General features: G+C 42.5%; 1 protein-coding gene across 2 annotated transcripts in view; it reads left to right on the top strand.

Moving 5' to 3' along the window:
• Positions 1-61: 61 nt before the first annotated feature.
• Positions 62-18,897, top strand: part of LOC138671456 (zinc finger protein 300-like) — an 82,046-nt gene continuing 63,210 nt past the window's right edge. Inside the window, exons 1-2 of one of the 2 annotated variants that reach the window (XM_069759636.1) lie at positions 62-138; positions 5,464-5,572. In XM_069759636.1, coding sequence (XP_069615737.1) covers positions 5,512-5,572 — 61 coding nt within the window. In that variant the 5' untranslated portion in view covers positions 62-138; positions 5,464-5,511. Of the gene's footprint in view, positions 139-5,457; positions 5,573-18,897 lie in introns of those variants that run through there. The other variant, XM_069759637.1, reaches the window with a different exon arrangement.

The raw sequence follows: 18,897 nt of genomic DNA, 5'->3' as shown, positions 1-18,897 counted from the left end.
GAGGGTCACTTACTATCCCCATCACCCCATTTAACATTTCTTTTGTATCTGTTTCCTACAGATGGACTTGGGGTAACAATTCCCACAGAGAGATATCCGGCTCCTCTGTGTTCCCAGGACTGTCTGTAGAGTCACCAGGTAAATGGGCCTGATCTCATACAGTGGCTTGCGCAAGTATTCACACCCTTCTTGGCTTTTTACCTATTTGTTACATTGCAACTAGTGCTTTAATATTTCTGTAATCTGATTTGTGTGTGATACATCAGCATTAAATATTCTGAATTGGTGAAGTGAGAAAAAATATAGGCAAAAATTCAATTTATGGGATAAAATAAATAAAAATTGGCATGTGCATTTGTATTCACCCATTTTGCTATGAAGCCCTTAAAAATTTCTGGCGCAAGTAATTCCCTTCATAAGTCCCATGCTTAGATTGCACATGGGTGGACGTCCTGTCACTAAGTGTCACATGTTGTCAGTATATTCACTTTACCTTTTCTGAAAGGCCAAAGAGGCCGAAACACCACTTACAAGAGGCACCACTAACCTAACACCACCACGAAGACCAAGGAGATCTCCAAACACCACCACGAAGACCAAGGAGATCTCCAAACACCACCATGAAGACCAAGGAGATCTCCAAACACCACCATGAAGACCAAGGAGATCTCCAAACACCACCACGAAGACCAAGGAGATCTCCAAACACTACCACGAAGACCAAGGAGATCTCCAAACACCACCATGAAGACCAAGGAGATCTCCAAACACCACCACAAAGACCAAGGAGATCTCCAAACACCACCATGAAGACCAAGGAGATCTCCAAACACAACCATGAAGACCAAGGAGATCTCCAAACACCACCATGAAGACCAAGGAGATCTCCACATAAGCCAGGAACAAAGATGTTGAGAACAAGTCAGGGTTGGGTTAAAAAAAAAAAAAAAAAAAATTAAAAGAAATATCTCAATCTCTGATGATCCTCCGGAGCACCATCAAATCCATTATCATCAAATTGAAAAAACTTGGTACTACAACAAGCCTCCTAAGAGAGTGCCACCAAAACACTCAGCCCGGACAAGGAGGGCATTAATCAGAGAGGCAGCACAGAGACCAAAGATAACCCTGAAGAGCTGCAGAGTTCTCAAGCAGACATACCTGTATGCCTCATATCAGCAGTATTCTTGTGCTGAAATCCTCTCACTCTGTTATGGTAATGAGTTCTTCCAGGCTCTGGGGCATGTGGTGCCTGGAAGAAAACTCTGCCTCCGGTCTTCACGATCACACCAGCCCCCTCCCGTCAGCGTTGCTGTGCTCTTTGACTTGAGTCCCGTCCCTGCCCCCAACAATAGCGCGATTGCACATAACTTTTCCACCCTTCTATGGGCATTGGGTTCTTTGTTCTTCTGCGCCAGTGACCGCTGGCTGGCACGGTGATAAGGTGCCCTCACCACTCCGCACTCCCAGTGAATGGCCACGACTGTTCAGAAGAAGCCACAATGCCCACACAAGTGCGGGAAAGTGATGTATAATCGCACTATTTAGCAGGACGCAGGTGCTGGATTCCGGGACCACCACTACATGTCACAGGGCAAAGTGATGCTGATGGGAGGGGGCTGGTATAATGAAGACCGACGGCACCCCTCACCCAGAACTCATTACCATCACAAAATAAAAAGATTTCTGTACAAGAATATTGCTAATATGAATAAAGCTACGACTGTTGTTACCAATGTATCACCTGTATGCCCATATTAATAGGTTCAAAACGTTCCAGGGGTGACAGATTCCCTTTAACCCCTTCATGACCTTGGGATTTTCCATTTTTCCGGGTTTGTTTTTCGCTCCCCTCCTTCCCAGAGCCATAACTTTTTTTATTTTTCCGTGAATGTGGCCATGTGAGGGCTTATTTTTTGCGGGACGAGTTGTACTTTTGAACAACATCATGTCGTGTACTAGAGAACGGGAAAAAAATTCCATGTGCCGTGAAATTGCAAAAAAAAGTGCAATCCCACACTTGTTTTTTGTTTGGCTTTTTTAGGTTCACTAAATGCTAAAACTAAGCTGATATTATGATTCTCCAGGTCATTACGAGTTCATAGACACCAAACATGTCTAGGTTCTTCTTTATCTAAGTGCTAAAAAAAAAAAACAAATTGCGCCATTTTCCGATACCCGTAGTGTCTCCATTTTTCGTGATCTGGGGTCGGTTGAGGGCTTATTTTTTGCGTGCTGAGCTGATGTTTTTAATGATAGCATTTTGGTGCAGATACGTTCTTTTGATCGCCCGTTATTGCATTTTAATGCAATGTCGCGTCGACCAAAAAAACGTAATTCTGGCATTTATAATTTTTTTTCTCGCTACGCCGTTTAGCGATCAGGTTAATCCTTTTTTTTATTGATATATCAGGCGATTCTGAATGTGGCGATACCAAATATGTGTAGGTTTGATTTTTTTTTTATTGTTTTATTTTGAATGGGGCGAAAGAGGGGTGATTTAAACTTTTATATTTTATTTTTTTCACATTTTTTTTTTTTACTTTTTTTACTTTTGCCATGCTTCAATAGCCTCCATGGGAGGCTAGAAGCTGGCATAACTGAATCGGCTCTGCTACATAGCAGCGATCATTAGATTGCTGCTATGTAGCTGAATTACAGGCTTGCTATGAGCGCCGACCAGAGGGTGGCGCTCACAGCAGACCGGCATCAGTAACCATAGAGGTCTCAATGACCTCTATGGCTACAATCCTGACGCAACGCTGACCCCCCCGATCATGTGACGGGTCGGCGATGTGCTCATTTCCGGCCCGATGGAAGCGCCGGTTAAATGCCGCTGTCAGCGTTTTCAAAGGGAGATTTGTAGTTAAAATTCTGCGCTGCCGCTGAGATGAATTTCAGGAGCGTATAGTTGATTCACAGTGGTTTTATTCAACGCGTTTCAGGGGTCTCATGCCCCCTTCATCAGGAAATACCACACAGAATATACAGGCATCACAGGTATAAATAGTTTTGAAAGGACGCTAGGTTACAAAAAATGAGCGCCAACAGGTCAGATGACTCAGTGTCAAAGTTCAGAAGCAATCGGAACTGGAGTAACTCCTTTTCTTACAGGTTCTTGTCCATTTAAGTAGAGATCGGTTTTCTTCTTTTTCTTTTTTTTTATTTCTTCCTAAATGCTGCAAATCTGGAACTATTATTTAGAAATATAAAAGAAGTCAATAATTTTTTCATTATATATACCTCTCTAATCATTTGAATTGTTAATTGTGTGTTATCATGGGCGGCACGGTGGCGCAGTGGTTAGCACTGCAGCCTTGCAGCGCTGGAGTCCTGGGTTCGAATCCCACCAAGGACAACATCTGCAAAGAGTTTGTATGTTCTCTCCGTGTTTGCGTGGGTTTCCTCCGGGCACTCCGGTTTCCTCCCACATTCCAAAGACATACTGACAGGGAATTTAGATTGTGAGCCCCATCTGGGACAGCGATGATAATGTGTGTGCAAAAAATGTAAAGCGCTGCGGAATATGTTAGCGCTATATAAAAATAAAGATTATTATTATTATTATTTAAGATTATTATCATTGAACTTTGACACTGAGTCATCTGACCTGTTGGCGCTCATTTTTTGTAACCTGGCGTCCTTTCAAAACTATTTATACCTGTGATGCCTGTATATTCTGTGTGGTATTTCCTGATGAAGGGGGCATGAGACCCCTGAAACGTGTTGAATAAAACCACTGTGAATCAACTATACGCTCCTGAAATTCATCTCAGCGGCAGCGCAGAATTTTAACCACAAATCTCCCTTTGAAGACATTATTTTCTCTGGTCGGTGAAGACCTGTGGATCTGCAGCAGCCGCTATCTATATGCTCTAATCTTGTCCTAAGCAGGTGAGCAAATTTGGTGTATATTCTCCTCTGTGTCACGTGGATAAGACCCTATTGTGCTCTTTGTCTCCCCATTGTTTTGCAATAGCTGTCAACGTTTGACAGCGGCATTTAACTAGTTAATAGCAGCGGGTGGCTCGTGATTCCACCCGTCTCTATTGCGGGCACATGTCAGCTTTTGAAAACAGCTGACCTGTCCTGGCTTTGATGCGGGCTCACTGCCGGAGCCCGCATCAAAGCGTGGGTTCTAACCTCGGACCTACTATCCCGTCCGAGGTCAGAAGGGGTTAAGACTATCTGCACACATCTGGAATTGCCGTGGAAATTTCCATGGCAATTCCGGAACCTCCTGCCGCGGGAAAAACCCATGCGGAATTGGCGTGCGTTTTCCTGCTAAACACTAGCATTTTCCAAGCGTAATTAGCTTGCAGAATGCTAGTGTTTTCCAAGCGATCTGTAGCATCGCTTGGAAAACTGACCGGTTGGTCATACTTGTCAAACTTAAGTGTGACTAACTTTTTACTATTGATGCTGCCTAGCACCAATAGTAAAAGATCTAATGTTAAAAATAATAAAAAATCGTGATATTCTCACCTTCCGGCGTCCCGGCAGTCCGGGAGCATCGCGAGGAGCGGAAAGACTGCCGGGGATGCCAGACGGTGAGAATATCACGATTTTTTTATTTTAATTTTTTTTTTTTTTAACAATTATTTGGTTCCCATGGCCTGGAGGAGAGTCTCCTCTCCTCCACCCTGGGTACCAACCGCACATGATCCGCTTATGGTGGACATAGCCACATGCGGAAAGTAAGCGGATCAATGCATTCCTACGTGTGCGGAATCCCCGCGATTCCGCACAAGGAATGAACATGCTGCGTTTTTTCCCGGAATACGGTTCCGCCGTGGAAAAAAACGCAGCCTGTGCACAAAAAATGCAGAATGCATGCTAATAATGGGATGCTTAATATATGCGTTTTTTTCACGGTTTTTATAGCGAAAAAACTCAAATTCCTGAACGTCTGCACATAGCCTAAGGGGAAGCGTGTCTGTGTTTTGGAGTGACCTAGTCAAAGCCAAGACCTTAATCTAATTGATAATATGTGGTCAGAATTGAAGATTGCGGTTCACCAGAGGAAACCATCTAATATGCAGGGGATGGAGCATTGTTGCCTTGACATAGGGGCAAATATCCCAGTGGTCAGATGTAGAAGGCTTATAGTGACCGATCCAAAGCGACTTGTAGCTGTAATTGGCACAAAAGGAGGCTCTACAAAGTACTGACTTTAGGAGTGTGAATAGTTATGCACACTGACGTTTTCTGTTACTTTGTTCAAGTTGTTTGCTTCACAATAAAAATAAAACCAGATGATCGCAGTTGTCGGCATGTTCTTTACATGATCTGATGCAAACCTTCAACAAAGAGTCAAATTCCAGGTTCAGAGATGGAAAAACACGAAAAATGCCAAGGTGGTGAATACATTGGCAAGCTACTGTAGGTGCGCTCCAATTATGGGAGATTGTTGTGTTCTTGTCTCTGCCGTGTTGTACTGAATTGTTATATATGTTACATCAGGATGGAGGTCGGACTGATATTAAGCTGCAGGATGAAGAAGAGCGGATAATGAACGATCAGCCATATATGAGTAACCTGAAGGAGAAGATTCCACGAGACGATAATACAGGTGTGTAATAATGGCTATACACAGTGATATCACAGGGTGTAATAACGACTATATTACATAGTGATATCACAGGGTGTAATAACGACTATACACAATGATATCACAGGGTGTAATAATGACTATACACAGTGATATCACAGGGTGTAATAATGACTATATACAGTGATATCACAGGGTGTAATAACGACTATATTACATAGTGATATCACAGGGTGTAATAACGACTATATTACATAGTGATATCACAGGGTGTAATAATGACTATACACAGTGATATCACAGGGTGTAATAACGACTATACACAGTGATATCACAGGGTGTAATAATGACTATATACAGTGATATCACAGGTGTGTAATAACGACTATACACAGTGATATCACAGGGTGTAATAACGACTATATTACATAGTGATATCACAGGTGTGTAATAATGACTATACACAGTGATATCACAGGGTGTAATAATGACTATACACAGTGATATCACAGGTGTGTAATAACGACTATACACAGTGATATCACAGGGGTGTAATAACGACTATATTACATAGTGATATCCCAGGTGTGTAATAATGACTATACACAGTGATATCACAGGGTGTAATAATGACTATACACAGTGATATCACAGGTGTGTAATAACGACTATACACAGTGATATCACAGGGTGTAATAACGACTATACACAGTGATATCACAGGGGTGTAATAATGGCTATACACAGTGATATCACAGGGTGTAATAAAGACTATGCACAGTGATATCACAGGGTGTAATAACGACTATACACAGTGATATCACAGGGTGTAATAACGACTATACATAGTGATATCACAGGTTTGTAATAATGACTATAGACAGTGATATCACAGGTTTGTAATAATGACTATACACAGTGATATCACAGATGTGTAATAATGACTATACACAGTGATATCACAGATGTGTAATAATGACTATGTGCAGTGATATCACAGGGTGTAATAATGACTATGCATGGTGATATCACAGGGGTGTAATAATGAATATACACAGTGATATCACAGGTGTGTAATAATGATTATACATAGGGATATCACAGGTTTGTAATAATGACTGTGCAGTGATATCACAGGGTGTAATAATGTCTATACACAGTGATATCACAGGGTGTAATAATGTCTATACACAGTGATATCACAGGTGTGTAATAATGACTATGTGCAGTGATATCACAGGTGTGTAATAATGACTATACACAGTGATATCACAGGTGTGTAATAATGACTATACACAGTGATATCACAGGTGTGTAATAATGACTATGTACAGTGATATCACAGGGTGTATTAACCCCTTCATGACCGGGGGATTTTTCGTTTTTCCGTGTTCGTTTTTCGCTCCCCTCCTTCCCAGAGCCATAACTTTTTTATTTTTCCGTCAATTTGGCCATGTGAGGGCTTATTTTTTGCGGGGTGAGTTTTACTTTTGAACGACATCATTGGTTTTAGCATGTCGTGTACTAGAAAACGGGAAAAAAATTCCAAGTGCGGTGAAATTGCAAAAAAAGTGCAATCCCACATTGGTTTTTTGTTTGGCTTTTTTGCTAGGTTCACTAAATGCTAAAAATGACCTGCCATTATGATTCTCCAGGTCAGTACGAGTTCATAGACACCAAACATGACTAGGTTATTTTTTATCTAAGTGGTGAAAAAAAATTCCAAACTTTGCTTAAAAAAAAAAAAAAAAAAAAAAAAAATTGCGCCATTTTCCGATACTCGTAGCGTCTCCATTTTTCATCATCTGGGGTCGGTTGAGGGCTTATTTTTTGCGTGCCGAGATGACGTTTTTAATGATAGCATTTCGGTGCAGATACGTTCTTTTGATCGCCCGTTATTGCATTTTAATGCAATGTCGCGGCGACCAAAAAAATGTAATTCTGGCGTTTCGAGTTTTTTTCCCGCTACGCTGTTTAGCGATCAGGTTAATACTTTTTTTTATTTGATAGATCGGGCGATTCTGAGCGCGGCGATACCAAATATGCGTAGATTTGATATTTTTTTTATTGATTTATTTTGATTTGGGCGAAAGGGGGGTGATTTAAACTTTTATATTTTTTTTATTTTTTTCACATTTTTTTAAACTTTTTTTTTTACTTTTGCCATGCTTCAAAAGCCTCCATGAGAGGCTAGAAGCAGGCACAGCACGATCGGCTCTGCTACATAGCAGCGATCTGCTGATCGCTGCTACATAGCAGCGATCTGCTGATCGCTGCTATGTAGCAGAATTGCACGTGTGCTGTGAGCGCCGACCACAGGGTGGCGCTCACAGCGACGGGCAATCAGTAACCATAGAGGTCTCAAGGACCTCTATGGTTACCATTCACAAGCATCGCCGACCCCCGATCATGTGACGGGGGTCGGCGATGACGTCATTTCCGCCCGGCCGGAAGCGGTAGTTAAATGCCGCTGTCTGCGTTTGACAGCGGCATTTAACTAGTTAATAGGTGCGGGCAGATCGCGATTCTGCCCGCGCCTATTACGGGCACATGTCAGCTGTTCAAAACAGCTGACATGTCCCGGCTTTGGTGCGGGCTCACCGCGGAGCCCTGCATCAAAGCAGGGGAGCCGGCATCGGACGGTATAATACGTCCGATGCCGGTAAGGGGTTAATGACTATGTGCAGTGATATCACAGGGTGTAATAACGACTATACACAGTGATATCACAGGTGTGTAATAATGTCTATACACAGTGATATCACAGGGTGTAATAATGACTATGTGCAGTGATATCACAGGGTGTAATAATGTCTATACATAGTGATATCACAGGGTGTAATAATGGCTATACACAGTGATATCACAGGTGTGTAATAATGACTATAGACAGTGATATCACAGGGTGTAATAAAGACTATGCACAGTGAAATCACAGGGTGTAATAACGACTATACACAGTGATATCACAGGGGTGTAATAATGGCTATACATAGTGATATCACAGGTTTGTAATAATGACTATACACAGTGATATCACAGATGTGTAATAATGACTATGTGCAGTGATATCACAGGGGTGTAATAATGAATATACACAGTGATATCACAGGGTGTAATAATGATTATACATAGGGATATCACAGGTTTGTAATAATGACTGTGCAGTGATATCACAGGGTGTAATAATGTCTATACACAGTGATATCACAGGGTGTAATAATGACTATGTGCAGTGATATCACAGAGTGTAATAACGACTATACACAGTGATATCACAGGTGTGTAATAATGTCTATACACAGTGATATCACAGGGTGTATTAATGACTATGTGCAGTGATATCACAGGGTGTAATAACGACTATACACAGTGATATCACAGGTGTGTAATAATGTCTATACACAGTGATATCACAGGGTGTAATAATGACTATGTGCAGTGATATCACAGGTGTGTAATAATGACTATAGACAGTGATATCACAGGGTGTAATAATGACTATGTGCAGTGATATCACAGGTGTGTAATAATGACTATACACAGTGATATCACAGGGTGTAATAAAGACTATGCACAGTGATATCACAGGGTGTAATAACGACTATACACAGTGATATCACAGGGGTGTAATAATGGCTATACATAGTGATATCACAGGTTTGTAATAATGACTATGTGCAGTGATATCACAGGGTGTAATAATGACTATACACAGTGATATCACAGGGTGTATTAATGACTATGTGCAGTGATATCACAGGTGTGTAATAATGACTATACACAGTGATATCACAGGGTGTAATAATGACTATATTACATAGTGATATCACAGGTGTGTAATAATGACTATACACAGTGATATCACAGGGTGTAATAACGACTATACACAGTGATATCACAGGGTGTAATAATGACTATATACAGTGATATCACAGGTGTGTAATAACGACTATACACAGTGATATCACAGGGTGTAATAACGACTATATTACATAGTGATATCACAGGTGTGTAATAATGACTATACACAGTGATATCACAGGGTGTAATAATGACTATACACAGTGATATCACAGGGGTGTAATAATGACTATATTACATAGTGATATCCCAGGTGTGTAATAATGACTATACACAGTGATATCACAGGGTGTAATAATGACTATACACAGTGATATCACAGGTGTGTAATAACGACTATACACAGTGATATCACAGGGTGTAATAACGACTATACACAGTGATATCACAGGGGTGTAATAATGGCTATACACAGTGATATCACAGGGTGTAATAAAGACTATGCACAGTGATATCACAGGGTGTAATAACGACTATACACAGTGATATCACAGGGTGTAATAACGACTATACATAGTGATATCACAGGTTTGTAATAATGACTATAGACAGTGATATCACAGGTTTGTAATAATGACTATACACAGTGATATCACAGATGTGTAATAATGACTATACACAGTGATATCACAGATGTGTAATAATGACTATGTGCAGTGATATCACAGGGTGTAATAATGACTATGCATGGTGATATCACGGGTGTAATAATGAATATACACAGTGATATCACAGGTGTGTAATAATGACTATACACAGTGATATCAGAGGTGTGTAATAATGACTATACACAGTGATATCACAGGTGTGTAATAATGACTATACACAGTGATATCACAGGTGTGTAATAATGACTATGTACAGTGATATCACAGGGTGTATTAACCCCTTCATGACCGGGGGATTTTTCGTTTTTCCGTGTTCGTTTTTCGCTCCCCTCCTTCCCAGAGCCATAACTTTTTTATTTTTCCGTCAATTTGGCCATGTGAGGGCTTATTTTTTGCGGGGTGAGTTGTACTTTTGAACGACATCATTGGTTTTACCATGTCGTGTACTAGAAAACGGGAAAAAAATTCCAAGTGCGGTGAAATTGCAAAAAAAGTGCAATCCCACATTGGTTTTTTGTTTGGCTTTTTTGCTAGGTTCACTAAATGCTAAAAATGACCTGCCATTATGATTCTCCAGGTCAGTACGAGTTCATAGACACCAAACATGACTAGGTTATTTTTTATCTAAGTGGTGAAAAAAAATTCCAAACTTTGCTTAAAAAAAAAAAAAAAATTGCGCCATTTTCCGATACTCGTAGCGTCTCCATTTTTCATCATCTGGGGTCGGTTGAGGGCTTATTTTTTGCGTGCCGAGATGACGTTTTTAATGATAGCATTTCGGTGCAGATACGTTCTTTTGATCGCCCGTTATTGCATTTTAATGCAATGTCGCGGCGACCAAAAAAATGTAATTCTGGCGTTTCGAGTTTTTTTCCCGCTACGCTGTTTAGCGATCAGGTTAATACTTTTTTTTATTTGATAGATCGGGCGATTCTGAGCGCGGCGATACCAAATATGCGTAGATTTGATATTTTTTTTATTGATTTATTTTGATTTGGGCGAAAGGGGGGTGATTTAAACTTTTATATTTTTTTTATTTTTTTCACATTTTTTTAAACTTTTTTTTTTACTTTTGCCATGCTTCAAAAGCCTCCATGAGAGGCTAGAAGCAGGCACAGCACGATCGGCTCTGCTACATAGCAGCGATCTGCTGATCGCTGCTACATAGCAGCGATCTGCTGATCGCTGCTATGTAGCAGAATTGCACGTGTGCTGTGAGCGCCGACCACAGGGTGGCGCTCACAGCGACGGGCAATCAGTAACCATAGAGGTCTCAAGGACCTCTATGGTTACCATTCACAAGCATCGCCGACCCCCGATCATGTGACGGGGGTCGGCGATGACGTCATTTCCGCCCGGCCGGAAGCGGTAGTTAAATGCCGCTGTCTGCGTTTGACAGCGGCATTTAACTAGTTAATAGGTGCGGGCAGATCGCGATTCTGCCCGCGCCTATTACGGGCACATGTCAGCTGTTCAAAACAGCTGACATGTCCCGGCTTTGGTGCGGGCTCACCGCGGAGCCCTGCATCAAAGCAGGGGAGCCGGCATCGGACGGTATAGTACGTCCGATGCCGGTAAGGGGTTAATGACTATGTGCAGTGATATCACAGGGTGTAATAACGACTATACACAGTGATATCACAGGTGTGTAATAATGTCTATACACAGTGATATCACAGGGTGTAATAATGACTATGTGCAGTGATATCACAGGGTGTAATAATGTCTATACATAGTGATATCACAGGGTGTAATAATGGCTATACACAGTGATATCACAGGTGTGTAATAATGACTATAGACAGTGATATCACAGGGTGTAATAAAGACTATGCACAGTGAAATCACAGGGTGTAATAACGACTATACACAGTGATATCACAGGGGTGTAATAATGGCTATACATAGTGATATCACAGGTTTGTAATAATGACTATACACAGTGATATCACAGATGTGTAATAATGACTATGTGCAGTGATATCACAGGGGTGTAATAATGAATATACACAGTGATATCACAGGGTGTAATAATGACTATGTGCAGTGATATCACAGGGTGTAATAATGTCTATACACAGTGATATCACAGGGTGTAATAATGACTATGTGCAGTGATATCACAGGTGTGTAATAATGTCTATACACAGTGATATCACAGGGTGTAATAATGACTATGTGCAGTGATATCACAGGTGTGTAATAATGTCTATACACAGTGATATCACAGGGTGTAATAATGACTATGTGCAGTGATATCACAGGGTGTAATAACGACTATACACAGTGATATCACAGGTGTGTAATAATGTCTATACACAGTGATATCACAGGGTGTATTAATGACTATGTGCAGTGATATCACAGGGTGTAATAACGACTATACACAGTGATATCACAGGTGTGTAATAATGTCTATACACAGTGATATCACAGGGTGTAATAATGACTATGTGCAGTGATATCACAGGTGTGTAATAATGACTATAGACAGTGATATCACAGGGTGTAATAATGACTATGTGCAGTGATATCACAGGTGTGTAATAATGACTATACACAGTGATATCACAGGGTGTAATAAAGACTATGTACAGTGATATCACAGGGTGTAATAACGACTATACACAGTGATATCACAGGGGTGTAATAATGGCTATACATAGTGATATCACAGGTTTGTAATAATGACTATGTGCAGTGATATCACAGGGTGTAATAATGACTATACACAGTGATATCACAGGTGTGTAATAATGACTATACACAGTGATATCACAGGGTGTAATAACGACTATACACAGTGATATCACAGGGGTGTAATAATGACTATACACAGTGATATCACAGATGTGTAATAATGACTATGTGCAGTGATATCACAGGGTGTAGTAATGACTATGCATGGTGATATCACAGGGGTGTAATAATGAATATACACAGTGATATCACAGGGTGTAATAATGATTATACATAGGGATATCACAGGTTTGTAATAATGACTATGTGCAGTGATATCACAGGTGTGTAATAATGACTATACACAGTGATATCACAGGGTGTAATAAAGACTATGCACAGTGATATCACAGGGTGTAATAATGACTATGTGCAGTGATATCACAGGTGTGTAATAATGTCTATACACAGTGATATCACTGGGTGTAATAATGACTATGTGCAGTGATATCACAGGTGTGTAATAATGACTATACACAGTGATATCACAGGGTGTAATAAAGACTATGCACAGTGATATCACAGGGTGTAATAATGACTGTGCAGTGATATCACAGGTGTGTAATAATGTCTATACACAGTGATATCACAGGGTGTAATAATGACTATGTGCAGTGATATCACAGGTGTGTAATAATGACTATACACAGTGATATCACAGGGTGTAATAATGACTATGTGCAGTGATATCACAGGTGTGTAATAATGACTATACACAGTGATATCACAGGGTGTAATAAAGACTATGCACAGTGATATCACAGGGTGTAATAATGACTATGTGCAGTGATATCACAGGTGTGTAATAATGTCTATACACAGTGATATCACAGGGTGTAATAATGACTGTGCAGTGATATCACAGGTGTGTAATAATGACTATACACAGTGATATCACAGGGTGTAATAAAGACTATGCACAGTGATATCACAGGGTGTAATAATGACTATGTGCAGTGATATCACAGGTGTGTAATAATGTCTATACACAGTGATATCACAGGGTGTAATAATGACTGTGCAGTGATATCACAGGTGTGTAATAATGACTATACACAGTGATATCACAGGGTGTAATAAAGACTATGCACAGTGATATCACAGGGTGTAATAATGACTATGTGCATTGATATCACAGGTGTGTAATGGTGTCTATACACAGTGATATCACAGGGTGTAATAATGACTATGTGCAGTGATATCACAGGTGTGTAATAATGACTATACACAGTGATATCACAGGGTGTAATAATGACTATGTGCAGTGATATCACAGGTGTGTAATAATGACTATATACAGTGATATCACAGGGTGTAATAAAGACTATGCACAGTGATATCACAGGGTGTAATAATGACTGTGCAGTGATATCACAGGTGTGTAATAATGTCTATACACAGTGATATCACAGGGTGTAATAATGACTATGTGCAGTGATATCACAGGTGTGTAATAATGACTATACACAGTGATATCACAGGGTGTAATAAAGACTATGCACAGTGATATCACAGGGTGTAATAATGACATGTGCAGTGATATCACAGGTGTGTAATAATGTCTATACACAGTGATATCACAGGGTGTAATAATGACTATGTGCAGTGATATCACAGGTGTGTAATAATGACTATACACAGTGATATCACAGGGTGTAATAATGACTGTGCAGTGATATCACAGGGGTGATGCGATATTTGTCAGGACTTTTCCAATCCCACAAATCCCTTATATCACAGGTTGAAAAGGTCACGCAGCCTGTTCGCACCACTAGGCCAACTATCAGAAAATTAACGGTGAACATACGGCATATACACCTCTGGATTCCAAAACATGGAATATGTGTACACACCCCAGTACACGGTCTGTCACGATCCAATTCTGAATTTGTGGCAGATCTGGTTTCCCTCAGGTTGACATTTTTTTCCTTTCTGGTCATCGGGGGTTAATGCAGTTTTCCCCACCCGGTGGCCGCTGGTGGTATTGCATTGCTGCTGGGTCAGCTGATGTTGGTGGTGACCACTAACTCCATTCCTTTTAAGAGGTGACCTGGTTCATCAGCTGACTGTTGGTGTTAGTTCTTTCTTCAGCAACCAAGCTGGGAGTAGGAGCTTGCTGGGAACAGTTGTTCTACTGCTGTGTCCGGTGAATCTGGTGATTCTTCCCGCTGTGCTGTGCCTTGCAGCATTAAGCTCAGTGTTGTTTTCCTTTACCTTGTCTGTCTTTCCTTACCCCGTGTTGTATTAGTGCAGTGGTGGGACCAGTGCTCTCACCTGCCAGTTCCCTACTTAGGGATAGGTGCAGGGCAAGTGAGGGGACTAGGTATCCTGGTCGGCGACGTGTTGAAAGAGCCCGTATAGGGACGGTAGCAAGATCAGGCCACATCTGCAGGCCAGTGCTGGAGGTGCCCATTCCCCCAGTCCCTACCAACAGGGCCCACCGTTGTAATTGTGTCCCTGATGTTCCCTTATGTGTTGTTCTGTTCGTGACAGACCTACGGTTGGGTCGTTTTATACCGGGTCAGTCACTTCGTGACATTAACACCGACCGTCACATTTTTTCTGGTGAGCCATGGCTCAAATGCAGGCCTTTGCCCAACTGCTCCAGACTCTCACCAATGAGCTTAAGGATCTGCGTGGTGAGGTGGTGCAGCAGCTGCAGCAGTTGTTGGGGTTCTGGGCCTCGGCTCAGGTACAGGCTCTCCCAGAACCCAAGATTTCTCTCCCTGACAGGTTTTCTGGAGGGAGAGATACATTTTTGGTTTTTAAGGAGGCCTGTAAGTTATACTTCAGGCTCCGCCCTCGTTCATCAGGGAGTGAGGAACAACGGGTGGGAATCATTGTTTCCCTTCTTAAAGGTGATCCCCAATCCTGGTTCTCCATCTCTACCGTCAGTGGATGATTGTTTTGCTGCTCTGGTATATGGTGACCCAGATGGCATCTCCTTGGCGGAATCCCAACTTGTAAGATGAAGCAGGGGGGCCGGCCGGCGGAGGACTACTGTTCAGGAGGTGGGCCACTGACACAGTGGAATGACCCGGCCCTTCGGAGCCATTTTGTGCAGGGTCTGTCCCCTAGGTTGCAAGATACTCTGGTACAGTACGCCGCCCCCAAGTCGTTGGAGGCCGCCATGTTTCTTGTCATCCGGGTGGATAGACGCTTGAGGGAGAGGCATACACCAAATGTGCCCCCAGTAGTCCTTGCTAGGGAGGAGGACACGCCTGACCAGGCGGATGAACCCATGCAGGTGGGAGGAGTTGCTTCCCAAACGGGGTTGTCTGTGGTTCGCCGTGGTGTGGGGGCATGTTTCTACTGTGGACAGACTGGTCATTTTATCAATGTCTGCCCAGCTCGCGCCAAAATACCTGTTCCAGCTAAAAAGCCGCGTCCCCCTGGTTATGTGGAAGGAAGCGACCAGGGAGTGCATATTTCCTCCCATTTTCTCGTCTCAGTGTACCTTACCTGCTGAGGTGGTTGTTGGTGGTGTAACTGAGAATATTCCGGTGCTTGTGGACAGTGGAGCAGGAGTCAAGTTAGTGGATGCTCATTTTGTACAGACCAATGGCCTGATGAGTAGGTCGCTAGCTAGACCCCTAAGCGTCCAGGCCATTGACTCTTCCCCGCTCAGCCAGGGGAGCATAAACCAAGTTGTAGACAATATACATCTGCGTATAGGGGCTTGTCATGAAGAGTCCCTGTCATGCTAAGTCTTTGAGGGCATGCCAACTCCTATGGTCTTAGGACTCCCTTGGTTGAAAAAACACAACCCGGTCATAGACTGGCGGTCCAGAGAAGTAGTCAGCTGGGGTCAGTCGTGTGAGGACTGCTGCCCGTGAGCTACGATCTCTGCCGTCCTTCTACAACCTACCCCTTCTTCTCCAGTGGGGGCAGCAGAAGTGCTTGAAGGGAGTAGGGGCAAGACTCTACCCTCGCTACATGCTAATCCGGTGTAACAGAGACCTCTTAGGAAGAGGGGTCAGAGGAGGGTGGTGGTTCCCTCGGTGCATAGTGGGGGTGTGAGTTTGGTGATAGGGTTGAGCGAAACGGATTGGACAAATTCAAAAATCGCCGACTTTCGGCAAAGTCGGGTTTCATGAAACCCGACCCGATCCTAGTGTGGGATCGGCCATGAGGTCGGCGATCTTCGCGCCAAAGTCGCGTTTCGTATGACGCTTTCAGCGACATTTTTCAGCCAATGAAGGAGGACGCAGAGTGTGGGCAGCGTGATGACATAGGTCTCGGTCCCCACCATCTTAGAGAAGGGCATTACAGTGATTGGCTTGCTTTCTGCGGCGTCACAGGGGCTATAAAGGGGCGTGCATGCCGACCGCCATCTTATATGCTGCCGATGTGAACATAGGGAGAGGTTGCTGCCGCTTCGTCAGAAGAAGGGATATAGTTAGGCAGGGTCCATTAACCACCAAACTGCTTGTGCTGTAGCGATTTCCACTGCCCAACACCACCATTTGTTTGCAGGGACAGTGGAGTTTATATTTTTTTCCCCTCAGCGCTGTAGCTCATTGGGCTGCCCTATAAGGCTCCCTGATAGCTGCATTGCAGTGTGTACGCCGCTGTGCAAACCAACTGCTTTTTTAAAAGCAAAAATCCTGTTGCTCCTTTCTGCACAGTTCTCTTGTTAATTTGTCCACACTTTTGTGTGCAGCAGTCCTTTTTATTGCTGCCATACTTTTCCTGAGATCATTGTAGGGAGATTGAAATTGTACTACAGCCTTGTATTTTTTCATATATCTGCCAGCCACTTTCTGCCACTTATATTGTGTTGTTTTATGCACAGGGCCTGAGGTTTGGTTTAGTCTCCCCCCCAAAAAAGTGAGATTCAAATTATCACAAAGTGGATATACTTCTGTCCTGTTAGTTTGTCGTATATCAGCCAGCCACTTTCTGCCACTTCGGCCCAGTGTATATAACAACGCAATCTAAGTGGCAGAAAGTGGCTGGCTGATATACGACAAACTAACAGGACAGAAGTATATCCACTTTGTGATAATTTGAATCTCCCTCTTTTTTTTGGGAAACTGAACCACTACTTAGGCCCAGTGTACAGTACAGACCAAAAGTTTGGACACACCTTCTCATTTTAAGGTTTTTCTGTATTTTCATGACTATGAAGATTGTACATTCACACTGAAGGCATCAAAACTATGAATTAACACATGTGGAATTATATACTTAACAAAAAAGTGTGAAACAACTGAAATTATGTCTTATATTCTAGGTTCTTCAGAGTAGCCACCTTTTGCTTTCATGACTGCTTTGCATACTCTTGGCATTCTCTTGATGAGCTCCAAGAGGTAGTCCCCGGGAATGGTTTTCGAACAATCTTGAAGGAGTTCCCAGAGATGCTTAGCACTTGTTGGCCCTTTTGCCTTCACTCTGCGGTCCAGCTCACCCCAAACCATCTCGATTGGGTTCAGGTCTGGTGACTGTGGAGGCCAGGTCATCTGGTGTAGCCCTCATCACTCCTTCTTGGTCAAATAGCCCTTACACAGCCTGGAGGAGTGTTTGGGGTCATTGTCCTGTTGAAAAATAAATGATGGTCCAACTAAACGCAAACCGGATGGAATAGCATGCCGCTGCAAGATGCTGTGGTAGCCATGCTGGTTCAGTATGCCTTCAATTTTGAATAAATCCCCAACAGTGTCACCAGCAAAGCCCCCCCCACACCATCACACCTCCTCCTCCATGCTTCACGGTGGGATCCAGGCATGTAGAGTCCATCCATTCACCTTTTCTGAGTCGCACAAAGACACGGTGGTTGGAACCAATAATCTCAAATTTGGACTCATCAGACCAAAGCACAGATTTCCACTGGTCTAATGTCCATTCCTTGTGTTCTTTAGCCCAAACAAGTCTCTTCTGCTTGTTGCCTGTCCTTAGCAGTGGTTTCCTAGCAGCTATTTTACCATGAAGGCCTGCTGCACAAAGTCTCCTCTTAAAGGGAACCTGTCACCTGAATTTGGCGGGACTAGTTTTGGGTCATATGGGCGGAGTTTTCGGGTGTTTGATTCACCCTTTCCTTACCCGCTGGCTGCATGCTGGCTGCAATATTGGATTGAAGATTGCAGGCATGTACTACGGAGGACAGAGAATGAACTTCAATCCAATATTGCGGCC

Source organism: Ranitomeya imitator, chromosome 3, assembly GCF_032444005.1.
Source record: "Ranitomeya imitator isolate aRanImi1 chromosome 3, aRanImi1.pri, whole genome shotgun sequence".
NCBI lineage: Eukaryota > Metazoa > Chordata > Amphibia > Anura > Dendrobatidae > Ranitomeya > Ranitomeya imitator.
The sequence above is the reverse complement of the archived record's forward strand: the minus strand, read 5'-3'. Positions and strand labels throughout refer to the sequence as shown.